General features: G+C 40.4%; 1 protein-coding gene across 4 annotated transcripts in view; it reads left to right on the top strand.

The window, feature by feature from the left end:
• SCAPER (S-phase cyclin A associated protein in the ER) overlaps positions 1-15,974 on the top strand; it is a 312,151-nt gene that overhangs the window by 34,679 nt on the left and 261,498 nt on the right. For 3 of the 4 annotated variants that reach the window (XM_066354622.1, XM_066354623.1, XM_066354621.1), the window contains exons 5-7: positions 301-495; positions 5,604-5,704; positions 12,306-12,422. In XM_066354622.1, coding sequence (XP_066210719.1) covers positions 301-495; positions 5,604-5,704; positions 12,306-12,422 — 413 coding nt within the window. The remainder of the gene's footprint in view (positions 1-300; positions 496-5,603; positions 5,705-12,305; positions 12,423-15,974) is intronic. The other variant, XM_066354624.1, reaches the window with a different exon arrangement.

The following is a 15,974-nucleotide window of genomic DNA, read 5'->3' as shown; positions in this document are numbered from 1 at the left end:
CATAGTGGGGGATGCCAACTTTCTCACTCATATGTGGTGTTACTGTGTATTCTTCTGCTGCCCACAACCAAACTGGTTGCCCATGTAGTCCGTAAGTTTGATGCTAACAGTATAAGCTAAAACACTCATGTTTCAATTTTTAAAAGATTTTATGTGAGTTCGCAAATTTGAATCATGTTGAAACTGTCATAACCTGAGGAAACCCTGTGTTTATGTTGAAAAATGTGCTTTATGTACTAATCCAGTCCCTGGAGGATTTTTAAAAATATTTTTTAATATTTTTTGTTTTACTCCCCCCAGAACACCTCAGACTGTAAGCTAACATCATCTACAACTGGGGATAAACACTTTGATAAAAGTCCTACTAAAACAAGGCACCCTCGTAAAATTGATTTAAGAGCTAGATACTGGGCGTTTCTTTTTGACAATCTTCGTCGGGCAGTAGATGAAATCTATGTAACCTGTGAATCAGATCAGAGTGTGGTGGAATGTAAGGTAAGTTTTGCTTTGAGGCTTTGTAATCCATTTGAAGCCAGATTCTCCAATTTTTGTTACACACGACTTCAACATTTACTTCCATATGTAATACCGTAATAATAACTGTAATCATTACGCTGTACATTAGCTCCCCAGAGCTTAATTCACTTTCCAGCTAAAAGTCTGTACTCTTTGACCAGCTCCTCCCCATTTCTCCCACCCCTTGCAACCACTGTTCTACTTGCTGCTTCTGTGAGTGCTTCAGGTTTTCCTTGGTTTTGATTTTTCAAGAGTACGCTGGTTGTTGTTTTTTTTTGCATCACCTAGTTATGTATTTTTATATTCTGTGCAAGATTTGATAGAAAGCTGTCTTGATAACCTAGTCCTTGGCAAGAAATCAAAGGGATGAGAACACAGCTGCATGTGTGTGGGCACACACACACTTACTTTGAAAATCTCTCTGTGTTCATCTTCCCTTGGTACTGTAGGTGGCACTAGTGAGATTTTCATTCTTTGGTTTCGTGTTTAATGTCTTTAATTGGCCATCACTCCCTTTTTGTTGAGATACTTATCACTCTTGTCAGGAAAAATGAGATTGATGGCTAACCATAAACAATCCTGGGTGGGAATGGAATGTCATGGTGAGGTGTGTTTCTATTTTTAGATAACTTTGTGTTTGTAATTGGATATTGAACAGATATACTGCATTAGTTATCTCTAAAAATTCACTAAAAAGCCTGGCTTTTGGGTAAATACAAACTATGTACTATATTACTTTATACTGAATAAAATTATTTTGAGGAAAACCAGAGTGGTATATCTTTATAGACACATTACAAAGATAGCTTCTTCTGTTTCTACAGTGAACAGGGTTGAAAATCTTGGAATTCGTTATTTAACCTTGGAAATATATGTAGGGTCAAAGAAAAGTTACATGTGGAGGCAGCAGCTGTATTTCCTCTAAAATTGGAAACAACCAAAACAACTTTTAGATTAGCTTAAAAATATGACCCATCAGAAAGTTTTTAGAATGAACAGTAATTGAAATCATCTAGGCTTATGGTTTGATTGTCACAATTAATATTGTTAGTGTCAGCATGTAAAATTTCTTCTGTTTTAAAAAAGATCAATATTTTGAAGCAAATTAAATTCTTGGAGTTTAATGAATCAGCATGTTGTGGTAGGAAACACTACTGGACATAATTTTGGGCTATAGTTTCTTATATAAAATGAGCTTGTGAGCCTAGATAATCTCTAGGTCAGCCTTAGAGGTCAATCAGATCAGCAGATTCTTTGATTTTATGTTGACAAATAACAGCAGATTAATTAAAGAAAACAAATTTGTTTATAAAGTGTGTACTTCTTAATAGAAATGAGTTTGACCAGTTGTAGTCATATCTCTGTGATGAGCAGGAGAATTCCTGCTCCTTTCTCTGATGCTGTATTCGAAGAAGCTAGACATAGCTGTAAGATATTGTGGCTTTTATTTCTGGCTTTGCCCCTCGTCTACCCAAAGCTTTGTGAAAGTTTTAACAGTAATAGAAGCTTGTTTTTCAAGTTGTAGATTATATGAATGGAGAAGATTTGCCTGACCAGTTGGTAGTGCAGTGGATAGAGTGTCCCTGGCTTGAGCAAGGGGTCACTGGCTCTGCTGGAGCCTCCCTCATCCCCCTCAAAGCACATATGAGGAAGCAATCCATGAACAAGTAGGGTGCTGCAACTGTGAATTGATGCTTCTCATCTCCCTTCCTGTCTCTCTGTCCGTGTCTGTCTGCCTCTATCTCTCGCTTGCTAAACAAATAAAAAAGTAAAAAAATGGAGGAAGTTTTGACAAATGGAGGGGAGTAGAAGGAGGAGTGTTCTCTGTTCTTTGTACTGTGCCAAAATGTTCAAAGGCTTATACAGTACTGAGAAATAAAAATCTGGGAGCTTAGAAGTTATTTTCATCCCCAACGCAACTACTCTCCCCATCCAGGATGTACTGGTGAGGACATAAAAGGATAGAGTATAGCATTTGATCTAAGCATGTGCTGGGTATATAATACCTAGAGTTTGTTTTTTTTCTTTTATGCAGGCACTTCCATCTATTGTTTCATTTGATTAGTTTCTTTGTGAGGTTACATACCCAGTTTTTTTCCCTCATTCTACAGGTGGATTCAACCCTTGATTTGTAGAAGTGCTGACAGGATTTATTTCTGTGATTTTTGTGTTTTAGCTTTAGTTAAGTAACCAAAGTTCAGTTTTTTTGTCTCATATGTAAAATGTAGTTGATAATACCTATTATGTAATTCACATGATAAATATAACATGATAGTAAAAAGTATGTTTTCTTTTGCAGCCAGGTTTGCTGACCAGAGCCCACCTCTATAATCAAAAGAGGCTAAATTTCTCTCTTGTTTTTGTTTTGTTTTGTTTGGAGATGTGCCTATTATACCATCAACCACTCACGCATGACTTGCTAAGAAGTGACATTCCAACAAAACTGTCCTCTCATATCAGCGCTGCAGTTCCCCCTTTCTGCCTGGTGAGGCGGGCGGGTGGGTGGGAGGAGCGTGCCCGGGCAGTGCAGTGGTGGCTGTCCCCTCTGCGTGCCCTCACAGAGGTTCAGGTAGGGCGGAACTGCTTGTGAGGATGCCTGGGGATGATGTTATTAACAGTATCGAAAGTGGTTGATCGGCCGTTTTGCTTTCAGATGATTTGCATTTTGAGCTACTTATTCTATGGGTAGCTTAAAAAATAAAGGCTGTTCTTAAAAATCATGCTTTTTAAAACTTATTTCACTTTCGGTAAAGCTCTTCTGTAAGTTTCCCTTTATCACTGCCTTCTCATGTGATGCATGTTTCCACCCCTTCCTCACCACAGGGGTTCAGCACTGGCTCATTCCTGCAGCTGAATTGGAGGGCTCTATTGATGTCCTGGGCTCCAGGGCCTTTGCACCAGTATTATGTGTCATGAGGACAATGGGATGGCGCCAACCATCCTGCGCTGTGTGCCAGTAACTAGAATTAATTACAAACCAATCAAATTCGTTGCAGCCAATTGGTAAACTAATTGGTAATTTTAGCTGTACATCTATATGTACAGCTGAATGCCTATAACATTACTTTCAGAGGCACTTTTGTTCTGTTCCATCCTGCTTGACAAAATGGCCTTCATGGCTATGGGGAGAAAGATGTGCATCAGTGACCGCGAGGCTGCTCCAGCTGCTTGTCTTGTTTGTGTTCCCTTGTTCGTAAAACATGGCTCAGGTTACAGCTGCATGGTCCCACTCTGATCATTTCTGATAATGTTGAGCTAAACATTCCTTAAAATAGGTTGTTTAAGCCATCAAGTGTACTTTCTCTGTGCCAACTCGTATCAGAGATATAGCTGCTTATAGTCTTGTCTTATAAAGAGTTGTTTTTTCTTCTTCTCCTCGTCCTCCTCCTCCTCTTTCTCTTCTTAGAGAGAAATTCAGAAAACTTCTGGAATAAATTATTCTGAATTCAATCTTTCTGCATTCTAACATAGGTGATTTAAGTTGAAGGAATTTAATTAGAGAATTTGGGTTATATTAGTAGAATTAAGAAAAGGAAACCAACTAAATTAAAAATTTTTTTCCTTTTCCTGATTGTAGAAGACTTATTATTACCAGTGATTTGGCACTAAGGATTACCCTTGAAAGGAAATAAACCATACTTCTTTGTTCAGCAAAGTTTTTTAAAGTACACTATAACTTTTGTGACTAAATTGAGATTGGTACTATATTTTGTTTGTGAGTAATTAGGTATATGTTTATTATTGGTTTGGGACCTGATTTCCAGAGTGTGTGTGTATACATACATACATACATGTATATATATGCATACATACATACATACATGTGTGTATATATATATATTTTATATTTATTGATTTTTACAGAGAGGAAGGGGCGGGGCAAGAAGTATATACTAACAGTTGCTTCGCTTTAGTTCATTGCTTGTCATGTGCGCCTTGACTGGGCAAGCCCATGGGTTTGAACCGGTGACCTCAGAAGCCCAGGTCGACACTATCCACTGTGTCACCATATGCCAGGCTAGCTATATCAACAGAAATGCATTTATGCCTGACCAGGTGCTGGTGCAGTGGATGGAGTGTCAGCCTGGGACACAGAGGACCCAGGTTCAAGGCCCCAAGGTCGTCGATTTGAGTATGGGATCATAGATATGACTCCATGGTCACTGGCTTGAGCTCAAAGGTAGCTGGCTTGAGTAAGGGGTCACTCAATTTGTTGGAGCCCTCTTGTGAAGGCAATTAAGAGAAAGCAATCAGTGAACAACTAAGGTGCAGCAACAAATTGATGCTTTTCATCTCTCTACCTTCCTGTTTGTTGTCTGTCCCTCTCTCTGTCTTTCTCGCAAAAAAAAAGCATACATAGATGCAGAGGACATCTACATGAGTAACAGCATAAATTTGTAATACCCAGACTTTGGAAATCACTCAAGTATTAATCAACTGTTGATTAAACATTCATTTAAAGAATACTGTTCAATAGTGACCTTAGACATTGACAATAAATGAATTGCAGGTACATTCTGAAATATAAATGAACCTAGTAGACAGATGTGCAGAAGAAGCCACAAAATAATCCATACTTTAAGAGTTCATTTATATGAATTTTGTAATCAGGCAAAATTAAACTATTAGAGGTTAAAGTAGTGGTTACCTTGAAGAGGGATGGAGTAGTGATAGTGAGGGGACGCCAGGGAACTTTTAGAGACTGGCATTGTTATATTTCTGTCCTGGGTGGTGACTGCATAGGTCCTTGGTTTGAAATAATTTACCTGTACATTTGCGTTTTGTGCATTTTTCTGTTTATTGACTTTACAATAAAAAAGGTGAAAAGAATGGTCATTCTGGAGGACTTGAGAAGGAATGTCCATACCATCTCTTGGTCTTTAGACTTTCAGCTTCACTAATTTCTTGCCAAACAGTAAGAATGAAAATAAAACAAAAACCAAATAAACTAGATCAGTAGGTTTTGCAGCTTCCTCAATGAGGAATATAATTTAAAAATTATTAATTCCTAAGTCCTTCACTCTAAAGTTTTTTTTAAACTTTAATCTAAGAATGAAATTTAATGTTTGTTGTTTGTTTTCAATTAGGAGGTGCTAATGATGCTGGATAACTATGTAAGAGATTTCAAAGCATTGATCGACTGGATTCAACTTCAGGAAAAGCTAGAGAAGACAGATGCTCAAAGCAGGTAATGAACTCACTTGTCTATATATGAATAGCAGCCAGCAATTTTTTTCTTTCTTTCTTTTTTTATTCAGTGAGAAGAGGGGAGGCAGAGACAGACTCCCTGACCAACTGGAGTCCCCCCGCAAACCCACTAGGGGAAACTCTTTGCCCATCTGGGGCAATGCTCCATTGATCAGCAACCGAGCTCTTCTTAGCACCTGAGGCAGAGACCATGGAGCCATCCTCAGTACCTGGGGCTAATTTTCTCTAGTCGAGCCATGGTTGCAGGAGGAGAAGAGAGAGAGAGAGAGAGAGAAGCAAAAGGGAGAGGGGTGGGGAAACAAATGGGCACTTCTCCTGTGTGCCCTCACCAGGAATTGAACCCAGGACATCCACACTCCAGGCCTATGCTCTACCACTTAGCCAACTGTCCAAGACCCCAACATTTTCTAAAGCAGTCATTGAAATTGACAATGAATTTGACTTCAGCATTTCTCATTCAGTTTTGTAACATATTTATTTGGTACCTACTAGAGCAAGCCACTTTTATCCAGTGCAGAAATTTAACTACTGAATATGATACATTTTCTACTCATGAATTTATAGTCTAAGGGTGGGGTAAAGTAGAACTTATTACTGCAAAAAACTATTGCAGGTGTTCAGAAAAGGACATGGTCATATCTTGTTTTGAAAACAGACTAAGAAAGATTTCATGGAGGATGGAGAAGTGTGTAAAGGGTGTGATGGATTTTAACAAGTAGTTGGCCTTTCAGATGAAGGGAGTAAATTAAGATAGCTGTGGAAGTATAGAGAATATTTGAAGGGAAAGTAATATAGGTTAAGGTATGGTATTTCTTCTTAATGTAGGTAGGCAGTGAGGAAAATTGATGATTTTTAATTAGGGGAATTATGAGAGATCAAAGCCACTTTACATATCTTCATTTGGAATCATCACTCAACATCTGAGTGCTATGCCCTAGGCTCAGGGACTGTTGTGAAAACAGACCCAGTCCCTGCCCTCATAAAGTGTGTGGTGAATTCACAGGAAAGACTGATGTAAAATATTTAGCAGTGTGCATAAAGGCCATCAAAAAGAGACACAACAAGGTTTGGGAGTATAAGAAGAGGCCCTGTCAGCCAGTTTGCTGAGTCAGGAAGGCTTCTCCAAGGAGGTTCTATTTAAGTAAGACCGAAATATCAAGTAGTATTTATCTTGACAAAGAAAGAAGAAAAGAGTAATCTCATTGGAAGTGATGGTATATATGATACAGGAAGTGGAAGAGAAAGCCGTGGAGTCAGGAATTGAGAGTTAACAGGCCTGGAGTGAGCAGAACAAAAGAAAGAGGAGTCTAAGGTGAGCCTAGACAAGTAGGTTGGGACCAGGTCATGTAGGGCACTGTTGACATAATAAAAACTGTACGTTTTATTTTGCATCATAAAAGATTACTAGTAAATCAAACCTGTTCCCTTTTGAACTAGGCCAAGTCACATGGAGCTACAGTAATGCCTTTTTTTATTTTTACTTTTTAAATATTTTTATGAAGTGAGAAGTGGGGAGGCAGAGAGATGGACTCCTGCATGAGCCCAACTGGGATCTACCCAGCAAGCCCACTAGGGGGCGATGCTCTACCCATCTGGGGTGTTGCTCTGTTGCAACTGGAGCCATTCTAGCAGCTGAAGCAGAGGCCATGGAGCCATCCTCAGCGCCTGGGCTAACTTTGCTCCAATAGAGTCTTGTCTTGGCTGCGGAGGGGGAAGGGTGGAGAGGCAGATGGGCGCTTCTCCTGTGTGCCCTGGCCGGGAATTGAACCCAAGACTTCCACACGCCAGGCCGACACTCCACCACTGAGCAAACTGGCCAGGGCCTACAGTGATGACTTTTTACCCAAAGAAAACAGGCCTAGGCTGCCTCTTTCCTTGGATTTAACCTTGATTCAGTCTCAGTAAGTGGAACCTTGAAGTAGGAAATACATCTTTTGTCCCATCCTAATGTATCAGCCCCATGGGGGAACCAAGAGAGTGAAGGAATTCTGAAACTCAAATCCAGGAAGGTTGGATTCCCTAGGAAACCAAATTGGGGAAATGATGAGGTATTAATCCTTTTAACATTTTTGTTTCTCACAGTAAACTTTTTTGGTGTGGTGTTTTTGGTGCCTGCTTTACTCACAGATCCTGGGTGGGTCAGGTCAAGTTGTCTTTGTACAAAGCAGTTTCAACCTTACCCCTATAAAGATGATTAGATCTGGTGTGTGCATTTCTACATTGAGTTGAATCAGGTTAAGAGATTATTATGCTGATTTGGGATTCGTGGCTATAGTGTTTTTGTGAAGATAAGCAAAGGGAAGCTGGTTCAAAGAAAATAGAATAGGCCCTGGCCGGTTGGCTCAGCGGTAGAGCGTCGGCCTGGCGTGCGGTCTCTTCCCCTCCCGCAGCCAAGGCTCCATTGGAGCAAAGATGGCCCGGGCGCTGGGGATGGCTCCTTGGCCTCTGCCCCAGGCGCTAGAGTGGCTCTGGTCGCCCCGGAGGGGCAGAGCATCACCCCCTGGTGGGCAGAGCATCACCCCCTGGTGGGCGTGCTGGGTGGATCCCGGTGGGGCGCATGCGAGAGTCTGTCTGACTGTCTCTCCCCGTTTCCAGCTTCAGAAAAATACAAAAAAATAAATAAATAAATAAAATAAATTCTCAAACACCACAGATTTCTTTCATCTCTGCTTTCTATACATCTATTCTATTTTTTTTTTTTTTTTTGTATTTTTCTGAAGCTGGAAACGGGGAGAGACAGTCAGACAGACTCCCGCATGCGCCCCACCGGGATCCACCCAGCACGCCCACCAGGGGGTGATGCTCTGCCCCTCCGGGGCGACCAGAGCCACTCTAGCGCCTGGGGCAGAGGCCAAGGAGCCATCCCCAGCACCCGGGCCATCTTTGCTCCAATGGAGCCTTGGCTGCGGGAGGGGAAGAGAGAGACAGAGAGGAAGGGGGGGTGGTGTGGAGAAGCAAATGGGCGCTTCTCCTATGTGCCCTGGCCGGGAATCGAACCCGGGTCCCCCGCACGCCAGGCCGATGCTCTACTGCTGAGCCAACCGGCCAGGGCCATCTTCCCTTTTTTATTTAACTGGATTGAGTTTCCACTGATGCATAATAAAAGCTAACTAGAGTTTTGTTTCTTGCTTGCAAGCTCCAGTCAAGCTGCAGTGGCTGTGCTGAGGATTGTATCCAGAAAGATTCCGAGGCCAAGTCCAAGCTTAACAGCCATCTCATGGTTCAAAAACATACCTTAAGCATCTCTCCTTACCTTATCCAGTTAGCATCATTTCTCCTCTCTGCCTCCTAAGGCAGCTCTCAGGGATAGAGAGTAACCTTAAATTCCCTGTAGACAGCGGTGTTCAGCGTCCCTTTCCAAGTCCATTTCACCTAGACTTGAAACTGAAATATAAAAGCTGAAATTGTACATATTTAGAGAAGAAAACATAGACAAATATTTGTATATTTTTATTGCAGTTGAGGACTCTGTAAGACAAGGTAAGAACCACAAAGGAAAATATTGATAAGCTTGATTTAAGAGGAAGAAAATATGCTTTTCTACATAAAAAAATTAGAAGTGAAATAGGTACATCATTTAACCCAAATAATTTGTAGCCATAATAGTAATAGTAGTAATAAATGATTTCAGATCAATTAGAAAATAATACAATTCGAGTGGGGAAAAAGAATGGACAAAAGATACCAACAGGCAAATCCCAAAAGAAGAAATTCAAATTAACATAGATAGGTAGCTAGGTATTGATGGGGAAAGAGAAGAAAGGATGGATGTTGAACGTTATATTTTATAAAAATTGAAAAGTCTGCTTCAGTAAGAAGCTGCATCATCCCATTAAGCTTAATTTGCTAGAAGGCTAAAATATTCATAGGCTCAACTGCACATTCTAGTAATCTATTGTGTCCTTAGAGTTGGTTTGGGAGGAATTTCCCTGAGGCACTGCCAGTCTGGTAATGGGGGAAGTTGATTCTGTGCTTCCACCTTAAGGCATGCACAGTGGAAACCAAAGTGGTGACCATAAAATTTTGCCAGTCTAGCCTAGAAGAAGGATCTGATTGGTTAGTGGGAGGAACCAACACCAGGCCACGAAATTTTAAAGAAGCTTAAAGGAAAGCTAGTCCTTCCCAGACCAAAAATATAGACACAGACTTGGCAAAGTTTACTCTCTTCCTGCTTAGAAACAAGCTTACCCCACACATTTGTTCATGGGGTCTCTAAGCAGCAGCCGTGTTGCATGGGTTGGGAGCCAGGCGGTCTTCCAAGTATAGGCTTTACACAGTACCTAGACTGGAGTAAGCTTTGACATGGGTTAAACTATAATGTAGAATATCTGGACTTTGGTATTTATACTCAGCTTAATGAAAACAAGACTGGACTTTTTCCTTGGCAAGGCAGATGGCAATAGGACATTGAAAGCCTATAAGCAACCTTCTCTTTCAACCTTAAATAAATCTCACTGCAGAAGCCTAAGCTTCTCTTAAGTGTGGGTCCAATAAAATGCTTTTTATATGACACTGTACATAAACCCCACTTCAATCAGCATCAGAACCGATATCAGAACTGGTATTAAAATGGTTGTTAAAATTCAGCCTCAGTAGTAATGATTAGAAACATAACGATTTGAAAATAAAAGTACCACTTTACAAATGATTTTTATGCTATTTTTTATTTTTATTTTTTAAGTGAGAGGCAGAGACAGACTCTCGCATGCACCCCCACCAGGATCTACCCAGAAAGCCCTCTACTAGGGGATGCTTTGCCTGTCTGGGCTGCTGCTCCATTGCTCAGCAGTCAAGGTATTTTAGCACCTGAGGTGAGGCCATGGAGTCATCTTCAGCACCTGGGGCCAACTTTCCTTGAGCCATTCAAGCCAGGGCTGCGGGAGGAGGGGGAGATAGAGAGAGAGATATGAGGGGGGGAGAGAAGCAGATGGTTAATTCCTCTTCAATTCCTGACAGGGAATTGAACCTGGGACTTCCATATGCCAGGCGGATGTGCTATCACTGAACCAGTGGGCCAGGGCCACAAATGATTTTTAAAAAAATTAAAACACTTTTACTAAAATTTCTAAAACTCTAGCACGGGAGTCAGAAAACTTTTTGTTAAGTGCTAGATAGTAATATTTTAGACTTTGCTGGCAGTGCTATCTTTTTCACAAGCCAATGGAATTTTTAAAACAAGGTATCAACTGTTGGCAAGGTTCAAGGGAAATGGGCATTTATCATCTGGTGGAAGTATAATTTGTTACAACCTTTTTCAAAGGTGATTTGGCAGTAAATTGTCAGAAGCTTTAGACTTAATTTGGATAATCTTTCATCTGAATTTTCTTTACAAAATTTTATTTTCATTGATTTGAGAGAGAAAGAGGGAGAGAGAGGGGGAGAGAAACATCAACTCATTTTCACTTAGTTCCATTTAGGTGTGCACTCGCTGATTCCTTCTCATATGTGCCAGACTGGGGGTTGAACCTACAACCTCTGGTGCATTGGGTCAATGCTTTATCCACTGAGCAACCTGACCAGGGCCTATCTAAATTTTTTTATTTTCTAACAATCCATATCAGGTTTTAATGAGAGAAAAAAATCCCAATCGCTTGAATGTAGAGTAAGAGGCACAGATTCTGGGGAGCTATGCAGGTCTGACTGATGACATAGGGGTAGAGGAGACTTTTCCTGAGAAAAACTTTTTTAGTGGAGATTGTGCAACTGATTGGTTGTGGAGCCTGTGAGCAAGAAGGGATTAGCTTTTTTATCAATGAAATGTTTATGCTCCCACTCACATGGGTAATTGACAGGTAGATGAAAGAGACTTCATATTTTCCTGAGTATTCATTTAACCCTCACCACTGTATTTCCATCTTGATCCTAGTTCTTCACACTTGGTTCTACAGGACATTAGGCACAAGTAACCTGAATTAGTACCATTGGACCATGACTTTAAATGTTTTTAGCTGGTGTGTGAAGGTTTTTATTTTATTTATTTATTTATTTATTTTTATTCAGAGACAGAGAGAGAGACAGACAGGAATGAAGAGAGATGAGAAGCATCAATGATCAGTTTTTCATTGCGACACCCTAGTTGTTCATTGATTGCTTTCTCATATGTGCCTTGACCACGGGCCTTCAGCAGACTGAGTAACCCCTTGCTTGAGCCAGCGACCTTGGGTCCAAGCTGGTGAGCTTTTTTTGCTCAAACCAGATGAGCCCGCGCTCAAGCTGGCAACCTCGGGGTCTCGAACCTGGGTCCTCAGCATCCCAGTTTGATGCTCTATCCACTGCTCCAACACCTGGTCAGGCTGTGTGAAGGTTTTTAAAACCTAAGTACTGTATACTATATCCCATGTCTTTGTAACCTCATGGCCCTTTTTAGTTAAGTAGGGTTATTTGCTCTCCTGAAGTGTGTGGAAAATCCTGACCCTGCATCATCTGTGATTGCTTCCTGGTAATATGGCAACTTTCTGGTAAGCAGTGCTTCAGGGAAAAATTGTGACCTGATTGTGTTTTCACCCACTAGTAACCAATAGAAAAGATTAGATTTTCCCTCTTTTCTCTGTTAATTTAATCTGTATGTATTGATTTGGCAGACCAACTTCACTGGCATGGGAAGTAAAGAAGATGTCTCCAGGACGTCATGTGATTCCAAGCCCATCAACAGAGAGAATAGGTGTAGCATCAAATGCTCGAAGAAGCTTAAATTTTGGGTGAGATGAACTAAAAAACACCTACTAAGATTTTCATTACAGTAAATTATATTCTGTGGATAATACACTGAAAGTATATTAAGACTTTTGTTCTGGTATAAAAATACCCATATACATAGTTGTGTATCTGTTTGAAATTGAAAATTGAAAGCTTTTTATAAAAAAAAGTTTTTTAAAAATCTAGGAGAATCAAAAAAAAAATCTAGGAGACTCAAGTTTAACGTTAGGAAATATAGTATATTCAAATATATATAATTAGGATACCAAAATTTAAACCCATGAATATTTCATGCTAAATGACTCATGACTTGACCTGGTAGTTTCTTCAAAACGAAAGATCTGCATATATAAAATTGTATTATTATCATATAAATTACATCTTTATATATTACAGTCTCATCAACACAGTTTTATAATCAGTTTTTTTTAAAGATATAGTTTCTTTTTATTTTTTTTAAATTTTTAAAGTTTATTTATTTTAGAGAGGAGGGAGAGATAGAGAGAGAGAGAGAGAGAAGGGGGAGGAGCAGGAAGCATCAACTTCCATATGTGCCTTGACCAGGCAAGCCAGGGTTTTGAACCGGCAACCTCAGCGTTCCAGGTTGATGCTTTATCCACTGCGCCACCACAGGTCAGGCTATAATCAGTTTTATGCAGTTATCTTTTTTATTTTTATTTTATTTTATTTTTATTTTTATTTTATTTATTCATTTTAGAAAGGAGAGAGAGAGGGAGAGAGAGAGAGAGAAGAGAGAGAGAGAGACAGAGAGAGAGAAGGGGGAGGAGCAGGAAGCATCAACTCCCATATGTGCCTTGACCAGGCAAGCCCAGGGTTTCGAACCGGCAACCTCAGCATTTCCAGGTCAACGCTTTATCCTCTGCGCCACCACAGGTCAGGCTGCAGTTATCTTTTAAATCAGAAGAAGAAAAGAGTTACAGAAGAAAAAATACATTTAGATAGTCTTTTGTATTTACCTATATAGTAACTTTTACTGGTGCTCTTTATTTCCTTATGTGGCTTCAAGTTACTATCTAGTATTCTCTCATTTCAGCCTGAAGGGGACTCCCTGTGGCATGTCTCATTGAACAGGTCTGCTAGTGACAGTTTTTCTCAATTTTTGTTTGAGAATATCTGAATTTATTCTTTAGTTTGAATATCTGAATTTATCCTTTAGTTTTTTGCATTGCATAGAATTCTTGGTTGAGAGTCTTGTTCTTCCAGCACTTGGAGTATGTCCTCTCACTGCTTTCTGGCCTCCATGGTTTCTGACAAGAAATCAGCTGTTATTCGCATTGGGGATCTTTTTAGGAGATTCCTCACTTTTCTTTTGCTGCTCTGCTGATTTTTTTCTTTGACTTTCGTCTTTCAGTAGTTTGACTGTGATATATCTAGACGTGGATCTCTGAGTTTATCCTACTTCGAGTTCATCGAGTCTTTTGAATGTGTAGATGAATATTTTTCATCAATTTTGGGAAGTTTGTGTTCATTACTTCTGCAAAATATTCTTTCTGCCCCTTTTTCTCCTCTCCTTCTGGAATTTGCTCTACTTATGTTAGTACTCATAATGGTGTCCTGTAGAATACTCTTCTCATTTTTCTGCCTTCTTTTTTCTTTCTTTTTCTCAGGTTAGATAATTTCAATTGACCTCTCTTCAGATTGGCTCCTTCTTTATTTTGCTAGTGCAAATCAGCTCCTGAGCCACTCTGGTAATTTTTTTGTTTTAGTTATTGTACTTTTTTTTTTTTTAGGTGAGAGGAGGGGAGATAGTGAGGCAGACTCCCACATGTGTCCCCACTGGGATCCACGCAGCAACCTCATCTGGGGCTGATGCTCAAGTACCAAGCTATTTCTAGCGTCTCAGGCTGACACGCTTGGACCATCTGAGCTATCTTCAGCACCTGGGGCCAACACTCGAAACAGTCGAGCCATTGGCTATGGGAGGGGAAGAGGGAAAGAAGGGCGAGAGAGAGGCAGAGAGAAGCAGATGGTTGCTTCTCCAGTGTGCCCTGACCAGGAATCAAATCTGGGATGTCCGTATGCTGGGCCGATACTCTATCTACTGAGCCACTGGCCAGGGCCTATTGTACTTTTCAACTCCAGAACTTCTATGTAGTTCTTTACATAGTTACTTTCTCTTTATTGATATTCTGTATTTGGTGAAACATTGTTTCCTCATCATCTTACAGTCATTTTCATCTTTTATTACCACTGAACTTCATGTATACTTGTGTTATTATTACATTTCATTGTGTTATAATTTTTTTAAAGATTTTATTTATTGATTTTTAGAGAGAGACACAAAGGGAGCTTGGGGGGAGGAGCAGAAAGCATCAACTCATAGTAGTTGCTTCTCTTATGTGCCTTGACTGGGCAAGCCAGGAATTTTCAACCAGCAACTTCAGCATTCCAGATCAGTGCTCTGTCCACTATGCTACCACTGGTCAGGCAACACTGGAAGTCTTTAATACATGGTAAAAGTTCTTGTAATGATCTTTCATATAATTAGATTAATTGACACTTTATTAATCACACTGTTTTTATCAATACATACTGTTTTATTTCAGCATGCTGAAAAATTGTGGCTCAGAGGCTAACTTTAGTATATCTACTCATTTTTCCTTTTATGGGTTGAATTAAAGGCTTACTCAGAATATGTAGTTAGTTACTAAACTTGTTCAAGTTGTCTTCATTTTTAACACATTTTTGGAAAGCTTTGATAAAGGTGGACTATTAAAATAAAGTTTTGCTGTTAAATGAGGTGTAGATAGGATAACTATGAAATATTGGGGAAAATATTATTAAAATTAAGAAATATTATTAAAATTAAGGATTGTACACTTAGGTTTTTTCATAGGTGTTGCTGAATTCTCACTACATTTTAAAGAAACCAATATTGGGCCTGACCGGGTAGTGGTGCAGTAGATAGTATCGGCCTGGGATGCTGAGGACCCAGATTCGAAACCCCGAGGTTGCCAGCATGATCGTAGGCTCATCTGGCTAGAATGCAGGCTCACCATCTTGAGTGTGGGGTTGCCGGCTTGAGCATGGGATCATAGATATGACCCCATGGATGCTAGCTTGAGCCCAAAGTTCGCTGGCTCGAAGCCCAGGGTCACTGGCGTGAATAAGGGGTCACTGGCTCAGCTGGAGCCCCCTGGTCAAGGCACGTATGAGAAAGCAATCAATGAACAGCTAAGGTGCTGCAAAGAAGAATTGATGCTTGTCTTCTCTCTCCCTTCTTGTCTGTCCCTACCTGTCCCTTTCTGTATCTCTCTGTCTCTGTCTCTCTCGCTAAAAAAAAAAAAAGAACCAAGCTGGAGAGATGTTTGAAAGGCAGAATTGAAGGCCCTGGCCGTTTGGCTCAGCAGTAGAGTGTTGGCCTGGTGTGTGGAAGTCCCGGGTTTGATTCCTGGCCAGGGCACACAGGAGAAGTGCCTATCTGCTTCTCCACCCTTTCCCCTTTCCTTTCTCCCTCTTTTCCTTCAGCAGCCAAGGCTCCATTGGAGCAAAGTTGGCCCGGTGCTGAGGAGGACTCCATGGCCTCTGCCTCA

The sequence above is a fragment of the Saccopteryx leptura genome, chromosome 13, assembly GCF_036850995.1.
Source record: "Saccopteryx leptura isolate mSacLep1 chromosome 13, mSacLep1_pri_phased_curated, whole genome shotgun sequence".
Taxonomy (NCBI): Eukaryota; Metazoa; Chordata; class Mammalia; order Chiroptera; family Emballonuridae; genus Saccopteryx; species Saccopteryx leptura.
Note: the sequence above shows the minus strand (reverse complement) of the source record. Positions and strands in the feature narration are given on the sequence as shown.